Genomic DNA, 18,455 nt, shown 5'->3' on the forward strand with positions numbered 1-18,455 from the left:
AGGTCTGCAGAAGACCATCTCTGAACCAACAACACGTCCAACCTTGAAGCAGATGGGCTACAGCAGCAGAAGACCACACCAGGTGCACACTGTGTGATGCCATCATGTCAATATGGACCAAAATCTCTGAGGAATGTTTCCAGCACCTTGTTGAATCTATGCCACAAAGAATTAAGGCAAAAGGGGTCCAACCTGGTACTAGCAAGGTGTACCTAATAAAGTGGCCGGTAAGTGTAGACTGTTGAATGTGTTTAGAATTACTGTATCGTGTGATTACTGAATACTTCACTACTGCTACATGAGTTATGATACTGTCAACTAAATAGACTGTTTGCTTAATTTAAAGACAAATTGCCTGGAAAATGCATCCAATGTTAACATCAAACGTGGGTACTATGCCTTATATCTGTCCTACTTTTTTTCCCAAATCAACAAAATCAAATTAAAAAAGTTTTAAAATTTGTTGCTCAAATAAAATGGGCTTGAATCAATGTGGCAATCGCACAAAACCAAAGCCAGAACGCCTGATGGAAACTTGTTTCCCAGCCAAAGTAGCTTCTATGCTTATCAGTTAAAGTATAATAGACATTATTCTTCTCACATCTCTGAACCGAAATGATCTTGTGCTCAAAGCAGACTAAACTTGGATTGCGGGTGTGAAAACAAAAAATGCAGCAGTGTGGGTGCCAAAATAGCAGAACTACAAGAGTTAGCAACATGGAGACTGGGCATTCAAACACTGGGAGAGGATGAAAACCGGGGCCAGAGTGCCCCACTATACTGCTTACCTCCCTCTGCAGCACCAGCTCTTTGGTGAACAGCATGGCCTCGTCACTGAAGGGCTCGGCCACCTGCATCCCCCCGGGCATATTCCTGGAACTGCGTGGACATTCAATACCTGGCCGAAGACAACACAATTGCAGGATTAAAGGTCAGCACAGCAGCTAATCAAAACAGCAAGATGTCCTGGATAGTTTTAACAATATTTGGCCTTGATAAGCCTGAAAAAGGCCACAGACAAACTGGATTTATTTATCGACATAAAGCAGAAATACTGTGGGCATTAATATAAATATCCGTAAGTCAGTGACAAGACTCGTATCCACAATTTTCAAGACCTCTGGTGCTCCAAACAGCCAATGCCACATGAAGCATCCGTCTCATCCCTCTTAATAGTTCAAGGTCAAAATCGCTTAGCAGCACTATTTCACAAAGGTACGTCCGTGGCAAAACACAGATTAACCAGCTACACTATTATCAGCACTCACTGGATAATTGGTCATCAAGGGGTCAATCCTGAGTGCACAGAGTGCGTCTGTATAAGCAGTTTCGCCTGAAAAACAGCCTCGTTGGATTTGTGTCTTTGGGACCCTTCGACGTCAACTCTGCGAGATTTTCAGAGGCTTTCTTGTAGCTTCAGGGCAGAGGTGGGGGGGTGAGTGGGTATAAAGGCGCTGCGAGACCGAATCATTTCATGTTCGCCCTGTTTAAAAAAATTAACTGTGATAAAAGCAGGCGTATGCAAGAAAGGTACATGCATAAGAGAGAAAGTGTGTGTTTGAAGATGAGTGTGACTGGGCTGTAAGAACGAAGAGAGAATGTGTGTTGATCTTACAGAAAATTTAAAGTCTTTACACATACTATGGATTTTGCATGTATCAGAGCTTCAATTGAGACTCAGTTCTTTTGTCCGTTATACCCCCAAGGACTTGATATACTGTATGTTAATGCAACATGTGCTAAAAGGTAGACACTCAGACATGAAAGGCGTGTAGAAGTGGAATTATTGCCTAGCGGGTGGAACCATTCAAGTTGCAGTTTGCATTCATGTCTGTCCAGACTCGAATGTAGACACTGCTTCAAATACGGACGTCACTGCAAAGAAGGTACAAACTATGAAACGTAGATGCTTCACACATCTTCAACCGGGCAACGCAGAAAGTCTTAACAATCACCACAGTTTCAAGGTGAGCACTAGAGGTCAACAAATAGTGGACTTTTAAAGGCTGATTTAATAATGACAGTTTGGACGAGAAAAAGCCGATAGCAACTGATCAGCCAATAATAATAAATAAATCTGGAACTAAACAGTGAACTAACTGTAATAAAATCTAAGTGGAAGGGTTTTTTAAGCTATTACTTTTCGTCAAACTCACACTCATTCTCAGGTACATAATGGCATCATCTCCAAAAATTATGGTGATCAGAAATGGGCAGTATTTCTGTTACTTGTTTTTTAGATACACATTTCAGTTACTTCTGAGTATTTTGTAATTGGAAAAAAAAAATCAAAAACAAGATACTACTAAACTTAAATTACTAGCCCGGGCTACTATTTGCTTAAATCACTAAAATCAATGGGCCAATATTTGGGACAGGCCTTTAATTGCTTTCACATAAAACTGTTGCTCAGCAGAGATCAGGAAATACAATTAAATTGTTTAATTACACCTGTATGGATATTACTTGTATAAAAATTAGGCTTTAGATTATACTGAATATCAATTATAAATCATTCAACTGTTCGAGCTCCGACAACTTGGATTAATTTTTATGAAAAACCCTTTGGACTCCTTTGATCTGAGGACCCTCACAGACTAAAGGAATATGAATGACTTACAGGGTAATTGCGGTATGGACACATAATTTGAGGTAGCCAACGATACATCCAAAGTACTTATATTAAAAGAATGAACTGCTTGGTGATCAGACAGGCATTTATTTGGGACAAATTTTTTTATTGACGTTTTACGGTACTTCAGAGTGAAGTAAGTTTGTATTTTTGAAATACTCCGAATACTCTGTGTTCATTTCTCGTTTGTGCCAAATGTAATGAAATTTCCTACAGGTAATCTTGAGATATCGCGTTCACAAGAATGACAGATGTGAGGTCACAGAGACTTTGACTTTTGACCACCAAAATCTAATGTTGACGTTTGTGCCAAAATTGAAGAAACTCCCTGAGATATCCTTCTTATAAGAATGAGACACACAGCCGGAAAACATAACGCCTCAAGCCTCATCTGTCCAGACATAAAAATGTCAAACTTTGAAACATCTTAACAGTAGCTATACGTTAATCCGGTAATTCTGTTCTCTTTAAATTCTCAAATAAATTATTGCACAAGCAAGCAGGTTGGTGCCGAATTGATTTATGTGGAGTAACTTAATGACAGTTTCAGTTGGACATAAAACCCTCGAGCATCGTACTAATAAAGCAACAGCTTTCTCCCATGGTTTGTCTTTCCTCTCTGACTCCATGTTGAATTTAATGAGCTTCCTTGGCATGACGGAGATATGTGTAAACAGCCTCGGGGTGGACTCCTGAGGTAGCATATGCAGCGAAGTAAAATCAGATGCGTTAGGGCCATCCGCTCATCTCAGTGGTCACCTTGGAATGAGACAATCCTGGCTTTGAAAATTACTTCATTTCCATGTAAGCTTGATATGTTCTCCACATGTTCCCCTGGGTTTCCTTTGACTGGTTATATATTCATATAGAGAGTGTTTCTGAGATTTTTCGCTTGAGAGAATGCTGCTGAGCTCTTGCTTCAACGTTACACAGTGACAGGAAAAAAGGGTCTGAAATAGATGTGTGTGCTTAACAAAGGACTGGTTAAAGTGTTGCGGAGATTGGGGGATGACATTACATTCTGTACAAAGAACCTTATTATTGTTTTCCCCAAATATGAATACACATTTTTCACTGGTACTTGCATCTTAAAACCTGTGAATTCCACAGTGCTTAACAGTGACATTAATCTGGGACACTGTGTACCAGGTGTGTCTAAACCTTGGCTGCTGTTCTCTCTGTAAATGCTAGCAGAAAAAATCTCTTAAGATCTGTTACACAAGCTGGATTTGTATTGCTACTATTATTCCTTTTTTTTTATCTAACTGAATTCTAAATGCAAAAAAACTTGTTTGGATTGTATCCCAAACAAGTGAGCTAACCTAAACCACCAAATATCCATTTCCTAGCTGATTTCAAAACTAGATAAAAAAAGAACCTTTGAGCTTTTGTTTTGTTTTGCACTTTCTGTTCCCTACAGAAACCTCTACCCATGTCTGCCCCATTTATGAGAACAAGAACAAGAGACTTGAGCGTATTCACACTGGCAGTGAAGGACGAAAATGACCCAGGAAAGGCTAAATGAGGCCACAGGACAGTCAGCACCAAAGAGTGAGGAAGAACTGTTGAGTCAACCTTTTGTAAGACATAAATGTCTTCAGTGTACAGCAGGGAGCATTAAAACCATTTAGACATGCTAATTTTAGTTTTGTTCTAATCTGTTTGCATCTTTTCGCTCTGGCTGTAAGATTCTAAAAAACTGATGAAAGGATTTCTTGTGCTTTAGATGACAAGGAGCTATAAAAAAGGATTCATACATAAATAAAGGGTAAACATGAACGCCTGAGAAATGTACCTAAACAGACAATCTCACCGTTAACCTTAGTCTATCCTCCACATATAAGGTTATGTATGAATATTTTTTATTGTAGTTATTCTTCAATTCATACACGTTATTTGACCCCTGGAGGGCAATTTGCAAATCTTATTAGGTATATTCACACATTCAATGCCTACAATACACCAGACAGAAGACTGTGAAAAGACTTAAGTCCAACACCCTCTCTCATCTAAAGACAATGTGAGTTTTTCAAAGTATTTTTTACAAAGATGAAGATTTCTCACTAAAATATGACCCTTGTTTACTCCACAACTCCACCAGCTTCTCCTCCTTTACCATTAGAAATAAGACTCATTCATGTTCTTGCGCCTCCCTGGCTTTGTTGCTTCCTTTTTGGTGCTTGAGAGAGCGCAGCAGTTTTACATTATAAACTTCCCAAGACTAAAAACTTACAATAATACTGAACATGTCTGATTTTGTAGGGACGTCAAGGCAAGAAAAAGACTAAGGGTGTTTTCACATTTGGTCCTTTCCAGCCCTCTTAACGGACTCAGAGCGGTGACCCAGCATTTTTTTTGTGCGTATGTGAACACTCCGAGAGAACTCCGATCCGCAGTGCAGTTCGCTTAACCTGTGCCTTGTGAACACCAAGCGCTCCTGGTTCGCTTCGCTCTTTGCCGTTGAATTTAGCCCTCTAAATCACATATTAGTGCACTGGGATACCTGAAAAAACAGATGAAACCATGTCAGCCTATAACGCTTGCAAGGACGCAGGACAGGTTTGGTCCACGGAAGATACTGCACGTCAGATGTGGAATGTAGAATTCATCACATGGCAACAGAAACTCTAAAGAACTTGGTCCTTTTTCTGTTGGTCCACTTTTTGGTGCACTTTAATAGGACTGAGTTCGGTTTGTTTAATAAAAGAATACATGTGAAATCACACATATGAGTGTTATGACCACCTTACACCAAACAATCAAGATCACAGGAGCGTGCATCAACTGCGGTAAAACTGTCATTATTTCATCCAACACTGGAAATTTGTCTGCAACAGTGAAATCCCTTGAAAAGTCCTTTGGTGTACGGCTGGCTTAGTAAAACACAATGATTAAAAAAAAGCTTCCTGAAGGCTGCGAGGAGGAAGAGGAGGAGGAGGAGGAGGAGGAGGAGGAGACACTGATGGCCAAGATCATCTGAGGGTATTTATAGAAGTGGACCAGGACAGGGATTCCACGTGGGACACTGGCTACAACAGCGCCAGGATAAAGAGAAGAGGAGAGAAGAAGGATGCAGGATAAAGGAGAAGGAAAGACAATGGGAGGATAAATACTGCACACTCCTTAAAAAAACTGGTGTGTGAAGTAATTTGCAAGGAGGGAGATGGGTTGGCCGCGCTGCTTGAGTTGGCTGGAGCTCTGATAAAAAACTGTGGGACTGTGTTTTTCAAACATAATCCACAGAAAAGACGACATTACATCACATTACATTCATTTAGCCGAAGCTTTTATCCAAAGAGACTTACAATAGGTGCATTCAACCATGAGAATACAACCCAAAAAACTGCGAGAATCGTGACTACTTGGGAATGTAATACGCAGAGGAGTCATGTTTAATTTTATAGCACATGCGGTACAATGTCTCAAAGGGCTTTTCAGGCCCACGTCGGCAACAAGTCTTAATCCAGCCCGAACGCTCTCTTAAAAGACAAAAACATCCCGAAAAACCTTAATACACAAAGAAAAAGTAATAGGATTATAAACATAAAAAATTTGGTTTTAATCGGTCAAATACGAATGGATTAATCCTGGATGGAAAGTCCAATAAAATAAGTCTGAGGCATGGGTCCATATCTGCAGTCGAATGCACCAGGTACGCTCAGTGAAAATGATCAACGGCTTTCCTAACTGCACTCAATATCCTGCGACTCACACATACACACGCACACACATTTACTGTAGTCTCCTCCCTGCGGCATTTTAACCAAGCCGGGGAGTCACTTAGCACAGCCAATTTTAACCTGCACCACGATACATAACTCACGCCTGACACCGAGATAAACATCTGGGTCAAACTACAGGATATCCATCTTATCTGATCGCGGAGACAAACAAGACGTACACTGATCACTGCTGACATCACACTACACACATGAGCAAACACACACGGGACGCTGTTGTAGAGCAGTGTCTCACACTGGCCTGAAGCCCTCACATCAGTCCTCCGTACACCGCATAAATCATTCGTTCTGTTAGACGTGGATATTAGATTCCTGGTTTTAAAATGTGTCAGACCTTGGTGACAGAACTGCAAACGGAGTTAGCTACGACTCCAACAAAAGAATGCACAACTGAATGAACAGATTAAAGAATCAATTTGTGTTGTTTCCCAATTCAGCAGTCCAGCTCCTGGAGGACGTCAAGCTATCAGCCGCTTCATTTAATAACGCTGTGTGTTTGTATCACTTCCCCCCACCTTGTCCCACCCGTGCTTCTTCCTTCCTTCCCCTTTCTGTAGAGCCGAGGCTCAGACACGGGTGGAGAGGCCCCGCGGAGAAGATGTAACATTTTTAATCTGTGATTCAGGCTGAGCCGTGCGCCTGATGAAATACTGCCTGCCCCTTTGGCTCGAGCACACACGGCTGTGTTGCTCGGCCATACACACACAGTGGTTCCTCTTCCTCACCCCCAAAAACTCCACAAAAATCAGATTCTCTATCTGCATAGACTCAATTTTCCTTTTCAGAAATCTCTATTCTAATCTAATCTAATCTCTATCTCTCTTTCCTCCATATCAAATACAAAAGTACTGTTAGATACATATCTAATTATAATTCCAGACTTTTAAGCCTCTGCCCACCACCTCTCGTCCCCCTCTTGCATTTGTGGCTCAAGACTGAAGATTTTTTCAAGCGTTTGGGAACTAACGACGCTGATTTTTGAAGGTTTGAAAGTGAACTTCTTTCACATTCTAACTTGATGTATGACTTCAATTGCTCAACAGTCTGGGGCCTCCGTTGTAATGTTTTGCGTGTCGTAATGCGCCACACATTTTCAATGAGAAACATGTCTGGACTGTAGACAGGCCAATTTAATACCTGGACTCTTTCTATGAAGCCACACTGTTGTTGCACATGCAGAATGTGGCGTGGGATTGTAACAGGCACTTTGTGTCAATGTCAGATGAGCTTGAGCCCAGAGTAGTCGACTATGTTTCTGGATGTTGTTGTTATCTGGCTTTCACTTGGCATGGTAGAGTCTTAACTTAAATATCTTGTTTTTGTACTGTATTAAATTGAATACAGGGGATCTACAAATCATTGCAATCTGTTTTACAGAGTCCTGACATTTAGTGAGCACCTTGTGAATTATCTAGGACTCAAAACTCAAGGTTAAGGGTTTGGGACTTGAGTGCAAAGACTTGAGAATGACTTTTGACTTGAAAAAAACAATCAGTGAGCGTTTGAGGTCCTAGTGGGTGGATTTTTTTTTTTTTTTTTTTTTTACCTTTGAGTAAAGTCAGGCTGTTTCCCCCCCCTGTGCCCAGTGTTTGTGCTAAGCTAAGATAACCTCCTGGCTCTTGCCTCATATTAAGAGTAATATCAATCTTCTTATCTAACTCTCAGCAAAGAAAACAAATGTGTTTTTCCCAAAATGTCAAAACTTCTTAAAACTGCTGTCTCATAATCTAACTGCCATACTAGCTGAATGCATTTTTAAAGTTTCTACAATTCCAATACTCTTGCTGCTTAATAATCTGGGGAGTTTAACTCCCTGGGTTACATCTCAGGTTATAAATCTTCAGATCTAAGCTTCCAGGCCCACATTAACAAGGTGACAAAAACATAATTTTTCCACCTCAGAAACATCACTAAGGCACGACCATTTCTAAATGAAAAAGCTGCAGAGAAACTGATTCATGCCTTTATTTCAAGCCAACTAAACTACTGTAACACACGTTTTACTGGCCTCCCAAAAAAACACTGCTGAGAGACTTCAGCTCATTTAAAAGTCTTCAGCTCGGCTATGAACCAGAACCAAGAGGAGAGAGCACATCAGGCCAGTCTGAGCTGCTCTGCACTGACTTTCTGTTACATTTAGAATTGACTTTAAGCTCCTCCTCCTTGTATACAAAGCACTACATGGGCTGGGACTGAGCTACATTGCTAACTCCCTTGTTAACTATTTGCCTCCAAGAACCCTGCAATGATCTGCTGCTGGTTTATCGGAGGTTCTCGGTAACAGCTGGAAGAAGATCGGGGATGCAGCCTTTGTCAGTTATTCTACTTCTCAGAAACCAAAACTAATTGGATGAATTCATATGCATGCATTTCTAGCTTCTAGCGGGCAGTTTATGTTCTAATCTATTTTCTAAACCCTATAACTGAGTGTGTTTTCAGGTGACCCGACATATAGCGGCAACAGGATTGAGTCGACCTCTCTTCCTCTCCGAACCACGCCAGGATAATGAGCTTCATCTTGTAGAAGCGAAGCTGGAGGGAGAAATGTGGCGCTGTGCGGCTGCTGTGCATTAGTGTCATCACTGCAATTTATACTAACACAGTACATCATGTCGCAAATTCCTATACTTATAATGAGCGTATTGATTAGCCTCTGACTTTTCTGGCTCGTAACCTGCCAGAAGCTTTGTGCTCTCGTTCTGGCATATCTGCAGGTATAAATGGATACTTGCAGGACACAGTCAGCTCACTGTGTATTTAATTAGTGTCTTTCTTTTTTATGTTATTAAGTTAGTAATTCTTGATTTTTGACAAGCTGTTGACAAGGCGTAATTAGCGCTGCGACAGGCAAACAAACAATGACCTAAAAGCTGTGAGTGTATACATTTATTTGTCATTTCAGCTCTGATATTCCTTCCCTCCTATGACTATCATTCCATTTAAATTCATTTTTCATCTCCCTCATCCCTCCCTGCATGAATATCTCCCCCTCACCAGGTACAAGTCAGTTCCAAACAGGAAGTTCAGCAGTGGGTGAAAGATGCAAGTTGGCAAGACGTAGAGGTTAGCGAGGGTGAATGGGGCGCAGACAAAGGGAGCATGATGTTCTGGAAAATCCCAGGATTGTTTGACTATCTCTCTTTTATCCTCTCCATCCATCCCTCCATCTCTCCATTATCTTGCTACGGCTCTCAAATGTAAGGCCTCATTATCTCTGGCGGAGCTTCGGCACCGCTACGTCCTTTCCTCCAGAGCACACAGCAGTGCCAAGGAGATCTTTTTAAATATTAGATTTGTGATATTTGATTTTTAAGCATAAGGCATGAACGAGGAATGCTGTGAATTTCAGCAGATATCTTTAAGGGCATCAGGGCTCAACACTAACTTTTAAAAAGGGGGATACCACCTAGAATAAGAATTCAAAGATGTAATTTCAATGGCCTTGGAAAGTTCAATCAGTATTTGTGAATATAGGCTACTCTTTCATTTCTACCAAACACTTTGGATATGGTACCTTTGGAACCAAACCTTTGGATATGGTACCTTTGGAACCAAAACTAAAAATATGGTTGCAGTTTTACATCAGCTTAATAATGAAAATGTGACAATAAGGAATGTCTGTAGTCAAACTTTTCACTCCACAGTCAAACGGTGTCTCTTACACAGACGCCTGTGCACACATGCAACGTTGTCTGATTCCAGTTCTGGTAACAACAATATCAAATATCACTAATTCAAACAATATTTAAAAATAATTAACTTTGAATAGCACGTTTTGCTATTTACTGTCTCTATTTTTGGCTGAACCACAGCATGCAAGGCCAAATAAACACCAAAGTCTGTCCGTGGGTGACTGAATGATGAAGTTAAACTATTGGTCTGAGTGACTAATGACGCAAGTGTCGGCGTCTCCACATTGGCCGTTGCTTTTTCAAAATAAATAGCCACTGACAGTCCTGTATTGTGTCCTCAGGGGTGCATTTGTTTACAGCCATGCTGTTTATGACCGCCGTTATAGTTCTCCATTACGTTCTCATGGGGTGTATACAGCTGTTGTGTTTATGATTGCTGTTCATTCATTCCAAATCTATCGCATGCTCTGATAGCGGCCAATGGCTGCGCAGCCTCCACTAGTCACGCTGGGACTTGTACCGCTGACTGGAGCTGAGGAGGGGAGGGGTGTGTTGAATGATCAGTGGGTACAGCTCCAGAGAAAGCAGGTCCCTTCTGCTGTGTGACTGTGTCTCAGTGTATTGTTCTTTATTTTAACATGTATTTACATTCATTTTCAGGCTAGACTGCAGCAGTGAGGCCAGTGCTGTAAGAGCGAGAGTCTGTCACTTCCTGTTTCAAATTGAAAGCCCTCGTTTAAATCAGAAGCCGTCTAGTGTTTCATACACAGTCCAGCCATTTCCTAGGTTTTAATGCAGTCTTTTTATATATCTTAAAAAGTGGTTGCCACTAGGGGTGTCAGTTTAATTTTGCTTTTGACAGGCCGACACTAATTGACCAGTAAGTAACTGGTTAATTTTTAGGGGAGAAAGAGAAAAAAAAGACATGAAATACAAGGGGCCTTTCATGTTAGTCCTGCACTCCTTTGACTCAGTGAGCTTTAGAGCTGCATTTCAAAGCACCATCCAATTAGAGGACTTAAAATGTTAATGTTTTGTGATGTGAACTTGTCGCCTTTTTACATTATTTTCTGTTGGCTTTGTTTACAGACCACAAGCCAGCCACGTTAACATATGGAAACACCATCCTGTTCCTGAGAACGTTGCCTGGGAAACACTGTGCCCATCCTCCCATGAATAAGCAGCTTTATTTTGAACCACAAAACCCTTTTAGCATTGTTAATGTGTTAGCACCACTAGCCGTGCTGACACTGCTAATGGTGGTAACGTGTTTGGCATTGCTAAAGGGGATTTTGTGGCTAGACATTGGGCCACTAACTTAGCAGGGTGAGACTAAAGGTTGGGCATAATGCTTTCACAGCAACACTGTTGGGTCAGGATGGCGTTACTAGCAGTGATGGCCGAATGAGCAGTGCTGCTAACACTAGCTAGCTCCCACCAGACCTTAGTAGGTCGCAATGCATAATCTCATGATTATGCAAAATTAACCGATATCCTCCTGAGGCGTGAAGCTTTGTTTGGTATGTATTTTCCTTGCTAATTGGGATAAGTAGGACCCAATAAGTATAAAAAACTAAACCCTGTCAATAATAAGGCCCAATGTCCTCAAACAAGACGATAAAAAAAAGCAAATACTTCTTAAGTAAGAGCGTCTTATTACTGTATCTAAAATTGGTAAAATTTGTTGCCATGTCAAACTACAAACATTACTAATCATAAATAAACACATTTCAACCATAAATGTGATCAGGTTTTGGACCTTATCCACTTTTGGGTTGGGATCAGCTGCAGACTGACATGGCAAAGATGGCTGCCATCTTGTTTTTTCATGGATTAGTGTACTGTGCCCCTTACTACCACTAGATGGCACAAAAAAAAGTGTCCATGAACGAGGACAACAGGTCTTAGTTAAGCAGAATGAAGTATAAGGTCAAGTAAACCCGAAATGTGATGTCATCACACGAGGACACAGGGTCTCAGGAGGATAGTTAACCAATTAACCGTTGACATCCCTAGTTGAACTGATAGCAAGCAAGAGCTAAGAATTGGTTGCCAGTTTCTAAAAAACTACCCTGTGGCATGAGGCCCGTTTCCACTGAAGAAGTTCCTGGTACTATTTGGGGGGCAGGAACTTTACAGGAAATGTCCTCTCGCTCAGCTCTCTCAACCGCCTTGTCTCCACTGAGAGGGCGGAGTAGGAGAAAGGTTCCTGTAAAGTTAAAGGGGTCTGGATGTGACGTTATCGTTGCGCGACCATTTTAACCGGGGCGACGTGGTCTGCTGAGTTTTAAAAATGCTGGCTATTTTGTCACTTTCTGTTGACATCACATCCCGCCTTGAGTATATCCAATCAGCACCAAGTAAACCCCAAGCCCCACCCAGGAGTTTTTCGGGACCCTTGTGAGTACCTGCTCCGAGGCAGGGACTTGTTTAGCCCCTGTAGAAGTTCCGGAACTTTGTCCTTCAGGGGTGGTTCCTGCGGTGGAGACACGCACCAACGGCCCCGGCCCCGTAAAATTACCCCGAAGTTCCTGCGGTGGAAACGGGCCTATGGTCTCTTTTTATCTGGTTCGATAATGCAACCAAAATAACAAGGTGTAAGCTTTAAGAAGGCCTGTGACAAGTTACTAATGCTGAGAAATAGCAATAATTGTGGTTTCATTGCAGGTCCCAATGCACTGAGGAACATATCAGATGTCACCTTCACTAGACAGACGCATAATAATCTACAATGAAATTAACATTTAATCATTTCTCATGCAAAGCAAACTCAATGTGTTATTTATTAAAGTTAAGTATTAGATGGGAGTTAGACGTGAGCATCAGCCCTGAAGGATGATTGATTTGTTGTAGACTGATGCAGCTCATCGCCCCAGTTTATGTTCAAGATGACAGCTCATAGTGTAGTAAAGGAAATGCCAATAAAGTGTTATTAACACGAGTTATTATGTCCTCCTTACCAGCAACTTTATTATATAGCAGGCCTTAAAAGTGTCTCAAGGCTTCAGAACATCCGAACCCCGTGTTTTTTAATAACTGAATCTCAATGAGATGCAGCACTGCAGTCACACACAAGGACACTAATACACAGAGGTCACAGCTGAGCACAATAACATTTTATTTGCAGACTTCTCCTGACTGACTTGCTACTATGCTAAACTTTTTCTTTTTTTGCACACAGACATATTTTTAGGAAACAAGTCTACAAATTTTCTGCTCCACTTCTCCACCATCTTTCCATCTCCTGCACTCACACACTGCAGGAAGTGTACCAGCGGCACACAAGTGTACACACACACCCACACAAACACAAACACAACCATACACACACACACACACACAGATATCAAAAATCAGACAAATGGCACTAAGCCACATACTGCGATGGCTAATGCTTCTTGCTGACACTGTAAATCTTTGTGTCCGAGTGATGGGTGTTTCATCTTTTTGACAGACTGCTGCTCAACATACCTTTCTGAGTAACTTTGAGAGTATGCTTCACCTGCTGTGGCCTCCATTTGAAACTCTGAGAGCTACTGGAGCTAGTAAACTTTTACGGCCTTTTTGCTGCCTGGTCTCCTTCAGCTTCAACAGGCCTTTATACCCACGTACTCCACATCAATTGCACTTTTTTTTGTCTTCTCTTTACCCTCCCCTGTCCTTTCTGCCTCCGTGTCTCTTAGTTCACCTCCTCCTCCTTTCATCACCCCCCCCCCCCAGCATTCTCAAATCCCTTTCCTGCACAGAAACCCTCCTTTCTCTTTCGGAAACAGGATGACTTCTCTACCCTTTATCAAACTTGCATGCGGAAGTGACACCGCACAGGCCAGCGAGCGCGAGGAGAAGAAAGGAAAGGTGATGTGGGAGGAGAGGAGAAGGAACTTCCCTTCAACTCCTGGAGCACACCTCCGGCCCCCTTTGAAGCACAGGCTTCTCTTTGTTTCCTCACCCCTCCTTTTTTCTTAAAGCGCTGTCTTTACCCATCAAGGAAAACTCTGGAGGAGGAAGGAGACTGTGTGCGAGGAAGATACTGAGGCTTTGAGGTGCCTCACTGGAGGAACAAGCAATGGATGGGGTTCGGTATTAAATCAGGACAAATAATATGGATAAAACTAGGGGGAGAGGGCACCCCTGGCTAAGCAAGCCGGTAGTTCAGATCCAGAGATGCATGTTCTGGGTTTCTGGTATTATAATTCTGACTTGCTGTGTTACATCACTTACTGCCTTGGGATCATTTCATTTCGCTGCTCTACTGTAAACAGTTTGTTCTTCAATGGCCTCCCACGACGTTGTTAAAGAATAAAAATTTGGCCACGATGAATACAGTATGAAGAGAACACGGCTAATGAAACAGATGACTAATACAAGACTTGTTTTGACAGCAGCAAAACAGCAGCAAGAGGAACATAATCCCCATTTGTCTGCATGGAGTCAATATTTACTGAGAGCAACTTACAATTACTGAGCATGATGGAGTTCAGCTTATAACCTTTAAAACAAAATGAAAGGGCAATTAAAAGGAGTTGGGATACTTGATTTTGTAAAAGCATTAAAGGGACAGTTCACCACAAAATCAAAAAATACATATTCTTCATTTTACCTGTGGTGCTGTTTATCAGTCTAGATTGTGTTGGTGTGAGTGGGCTACTGTTGGAGATATCGGCTGTGGAGATGTCTGCCTTCTTATTTAAAACAGTCAGAAAAAAAAGCGCTACAGGTAAGATGAAAAATGTCTGATATGGATTTTGGGGTGTCTCTTCAAGGTCACACCTTACGACTATGGTTATAAGACATTATGTATTATGAAGGCTTAAGCAACTGTTCTGTTTGTATGGGTGTATACACTCACCGGCCATTTTATTAGGTACACCTGTTCAACTGCTTGTTAACACTAATAGCTAATAAGCCAATCATGTGGCAGCAACTCAATGCATTTAGTCATGTAGACATGGTGAAGAGGAGTTCAAACCGAGCATCAGAATGGGGAAGAAAGTTGATTTAAGTGACTTTGAACCCGGCGTGGTTGTTGGTGCCAGATTGGCCGGTCTGAGTATTTCAAGTTTTCACACACAACCATCTCTAGGGTTTACAGAGGATGGTCTGAAAAAGAGAAAATATCCAGTGAGCAGCAGTTCTCTGGGTGAAAATGTCTTGTCGATGCCAGAGGTCAGAGGAGAATGGCCAGACTGGTTCAAGATGATAGAAAGGCAACAGGAACTCAAATAACCACTGGTTACAACCAAGGTCTGCAGAACCATCTCTGAACCAACAACACGTCCAACCTGGAAGCAGATGGGCTACAGCAGCAGAAGACCACACCAGGTGCCACTCCTGTCAGCTAACAACAGGAAACTGAGGCTACAGTTCACACAGGCTCACCAAAACTGGACAATAGAAGATTGGAAAAACATTGCCTGGTCTGATGAGTCTGGATTTCTGCTGCCACATTCAGATGGTAGGGTCAGAATTTGGTGTAAACAACATGAAAGCATGGATCCATCTTGCCTTGGGCTGGAGGGGGATATTATTCGCATCATGGATGTGCAGCCGTCAGATCTGCCGCAACTGTGTGATGCTGTCACGTCAGTATGGACCAAAATCTCTGAGGAATGTTTCCAGGACCTTGTTGAATCAGTACTAAGAAGAATTATGGCAGTTCTGAAGGCAAAAGGGGGTCCAACCTGGCACTAGCAAGGTGTACCTAATAAAGTGGCCAGTGACTGTATTATACAACGCATTATAGATTTGAGTTTAGTACAAATGTTGCCATACACCTCCCAAAACCTCTTTCCACTGAAGGTTATATTGAAAAATGTGTATATTTTGCATTCAGTTCAGTATGTACATGACTATATCCGGACATGAATATTTCCTACCCTGCCACTTCAATGACGAGAGGCTGATTTAACTTTAAAATCCTGAGCACATCTGAAACACGCTTAGATCTGTTAACTAAGATCTGCTCTCAACACACCTCATTATCTGTCACCGATATGAAAGTTTAAAGAGAAAAGGTCCAAAGGGCTTCTGCTGTTTCATACACCAGATAAACAGCCTATTTATCATGTGTGTGTCATTTCAAACACAGCCTGTGGTGCAGACGGGTGAATAAAACACGGAAAGATAACTTTGACAGGAAAGAGAAAGTGGAAGGAGATAGGAGGCGCTTGGAGATTAGAGGTAGCGAGATAATATGGGGCTGTTTGTGCCTACGGGCTTCATGTCATGTATGGTTAAAGGCTTAACATCAGCTATCAGATAAAGTAAAACATGCATACAAGAACATACATGCACAGAGACACCGAGGCCGAGACCCACAAGACTTTATATTGTATCTCATAAACATCTCTGCGAGAAAAAAAACAAGATGAACATGAAAAATGATTCAAAGAAGCACTCGTACACCTATAGGGAGACACACAAGGGAGCTCCTTCAGGCGATACAGAGGACTCTAATTGGAATAAAGGTTAAAGACGCACAAAACAGGGAAGGGAATCATTTGTATCAATCAGGGCTAATCCAGCCTAATGTGTGTATCAAAGACAATATGCGTCGTCTCATCTTCAGCAGATGAATCTTTTCTTCTGGGGACGGCCTTAATCAAATACACTCAGAGGTCATCAGCTCTAATGTGCTTCTTACGATTCACTAATAACCTTTGATTGAATAAAATAATTCAAAAAGTAGACTATGTAAACACCATCTCGCACACACCTGACATTTTCACTAAGTACTCTCATTAAGGGGAAATTGTCAAACCGGTGCTAAAATATCTGGCGCGCTCCTGTATTGCAAACTGCATATTGGCAGGGGTCGTGTCGATACGTCTTGGGAGAAGGCGGTGGACAAATAAATCCAATTACAAAAACCATCAGTGGAGAGCAAAAGACAATCAGAAGCAAATTACAAAATTAATTAATGCATCGACAATTCAGCTACGCATAATTAAGCTGAATCTGAGTGTTTGTCAGAAATATATGGTGTTTGTTTTGTCCTACAGGAAACGGAGAGGGACTGTAAGGCTGGCAAAATGTATGACTGAAATGGAGATGGATTGAAACAGGTTTTTATTGCGACTATAACAAAGAGCATCATCCATTGTGGAAAGGGATAAGCATTCTCACCCTTTCCCATGATCTGAGGGGTTGTGCAAATCACTGTTGGCTGCCAAAGATACAGTCTCTGTGTTTTTATGACTAGCGCAAACTGTCAAGACGGTTGTGGAGCTGAAATAAATGACTAGACCTGCTATCAGTCTGTATTTCATTCCATCTGCATCTTGCCCTAAACTAGAGTTATTTTCTCCTGCTGAAAACAGGTAGAAAGGCTGAAAATGGCCCCATTCGTGAAAGCTTTATTTTAATTATCTATTAATCTGCCAATTGCTTTCCCAATAAATGAACGTGTCTGTACAATAAAATAGGGGAAAATGTGGAATACCCCACAACTAAGGGTGAAGAATGATGTTCAGTCACTTTTCATGCTCAGGCTTTCTTTCTCACCCTGCCATTCACTCCTTGGACAAATGCTCACTATCTCGAGATGTCATTATCTGGGTAGGTAAATTGAGTCATCAGCCAATTCACAATCAACCAATAGCACAGCGACACACCTTCTGTGTCAGTCTATCATCTTACTGCACCTCATTTTAAATATGGTTCTTTTTTGCTGCCGTTGTGCGTGCCCTGCACCTCCCCATCGCCACCCAGTTTTTACAGATTCATCAGCCACATCTGCCTCGGCAGTCATTAGCCTCAGAATCATCTGCCACCTCCACCACAATCAGTCAGTACATTTACAGCAGCTTGAGAAAATCGAATTATTGGCTTAGTCCGACTGAAACTGGACTATCTGTAGCTCGACTAACACACCTAGATAATTCCATTGAAAATCGCGCTATTGCTGCATGTATCCACTTAGTCCGACCGGAGTCGAACTAGGCGTTCTACGCATGCACCGCCTTCTCTTTTGCGGGCTTTCACCCTGAAGAAGAAGGAGATGACGCAGCAGCAGTGCAATAACACCCGGAAAAACAAACAAACAAACGTCATGGCGGCCGAGGAGGAGAAGACGCACTTCTAAAGGATAAACAGAAACTGAAAATGTACAGCTTTACTGTCCTTTCAGACACTCTTGAGCATGAGAGGTTGAGAAAAATATTTTTTTCTTTCCAATTCATTGGGTGTCCCCTGTGCTCCTATATTGCTCATCATGTAGGAGACAAGCAAAAACAACCTCAGGTAAGAAGGATAAACTGACTGTTGCTGAAAATGTACAACTTCACTTTCTCTTCAGACACTCTGAGTAAGAGAAGGATTGAAAAAGATTTTCTTTTTCCCACCATGCTCACACAGCGTTAAAACCCTGACAATACCTGACCATTCACTGGAGTTTAAACGTCCCTTTACCCCGACACGGTGGCCAGTTTCTAATGAAGATGACCACTACAG

The 18,455-nt window shown here is 41.8% G+C and overlaps 1 protein-coding gene across 1 annotated transcript in view; it reads right to left on the reverse strand.

Annotated features, from left to right (window-relative positions):
- The window catches only part of snd1 (staphylococcal nuclease and tudor domain containing 1), a 272,528-nt gene that overhangs the window by 171,647 nt on the left and 82,426 nt on the right, over nucleotides 1-18,455 (reverse strand). Inside the window, exon 16 of the mRNA XM_033614910.2 lies at nucleotides 789-898. Within this exon, the coding sequence (XP_033470801.1) occupies nucleotides 789-898 (110 nt within the window). The remainder of the gene's footprint in view (nucleotides 1-788; nucleotides 899-18,455) is intronic.

This window comes from Epinephelus lanceolatus, chromosome 23 (assembly GCF_041903045.1).
Source record: "Epinephelus lanceolatus isolate andai-2023 chromosome 23, ASM4190304v1, whole genome shotgun sequence".
NCBI lineage: Eukaryota > Metazoa > Chordata > Actinopteri > Perciformes > Serranidae > Epinephelus > Epinephelus lanceolatus.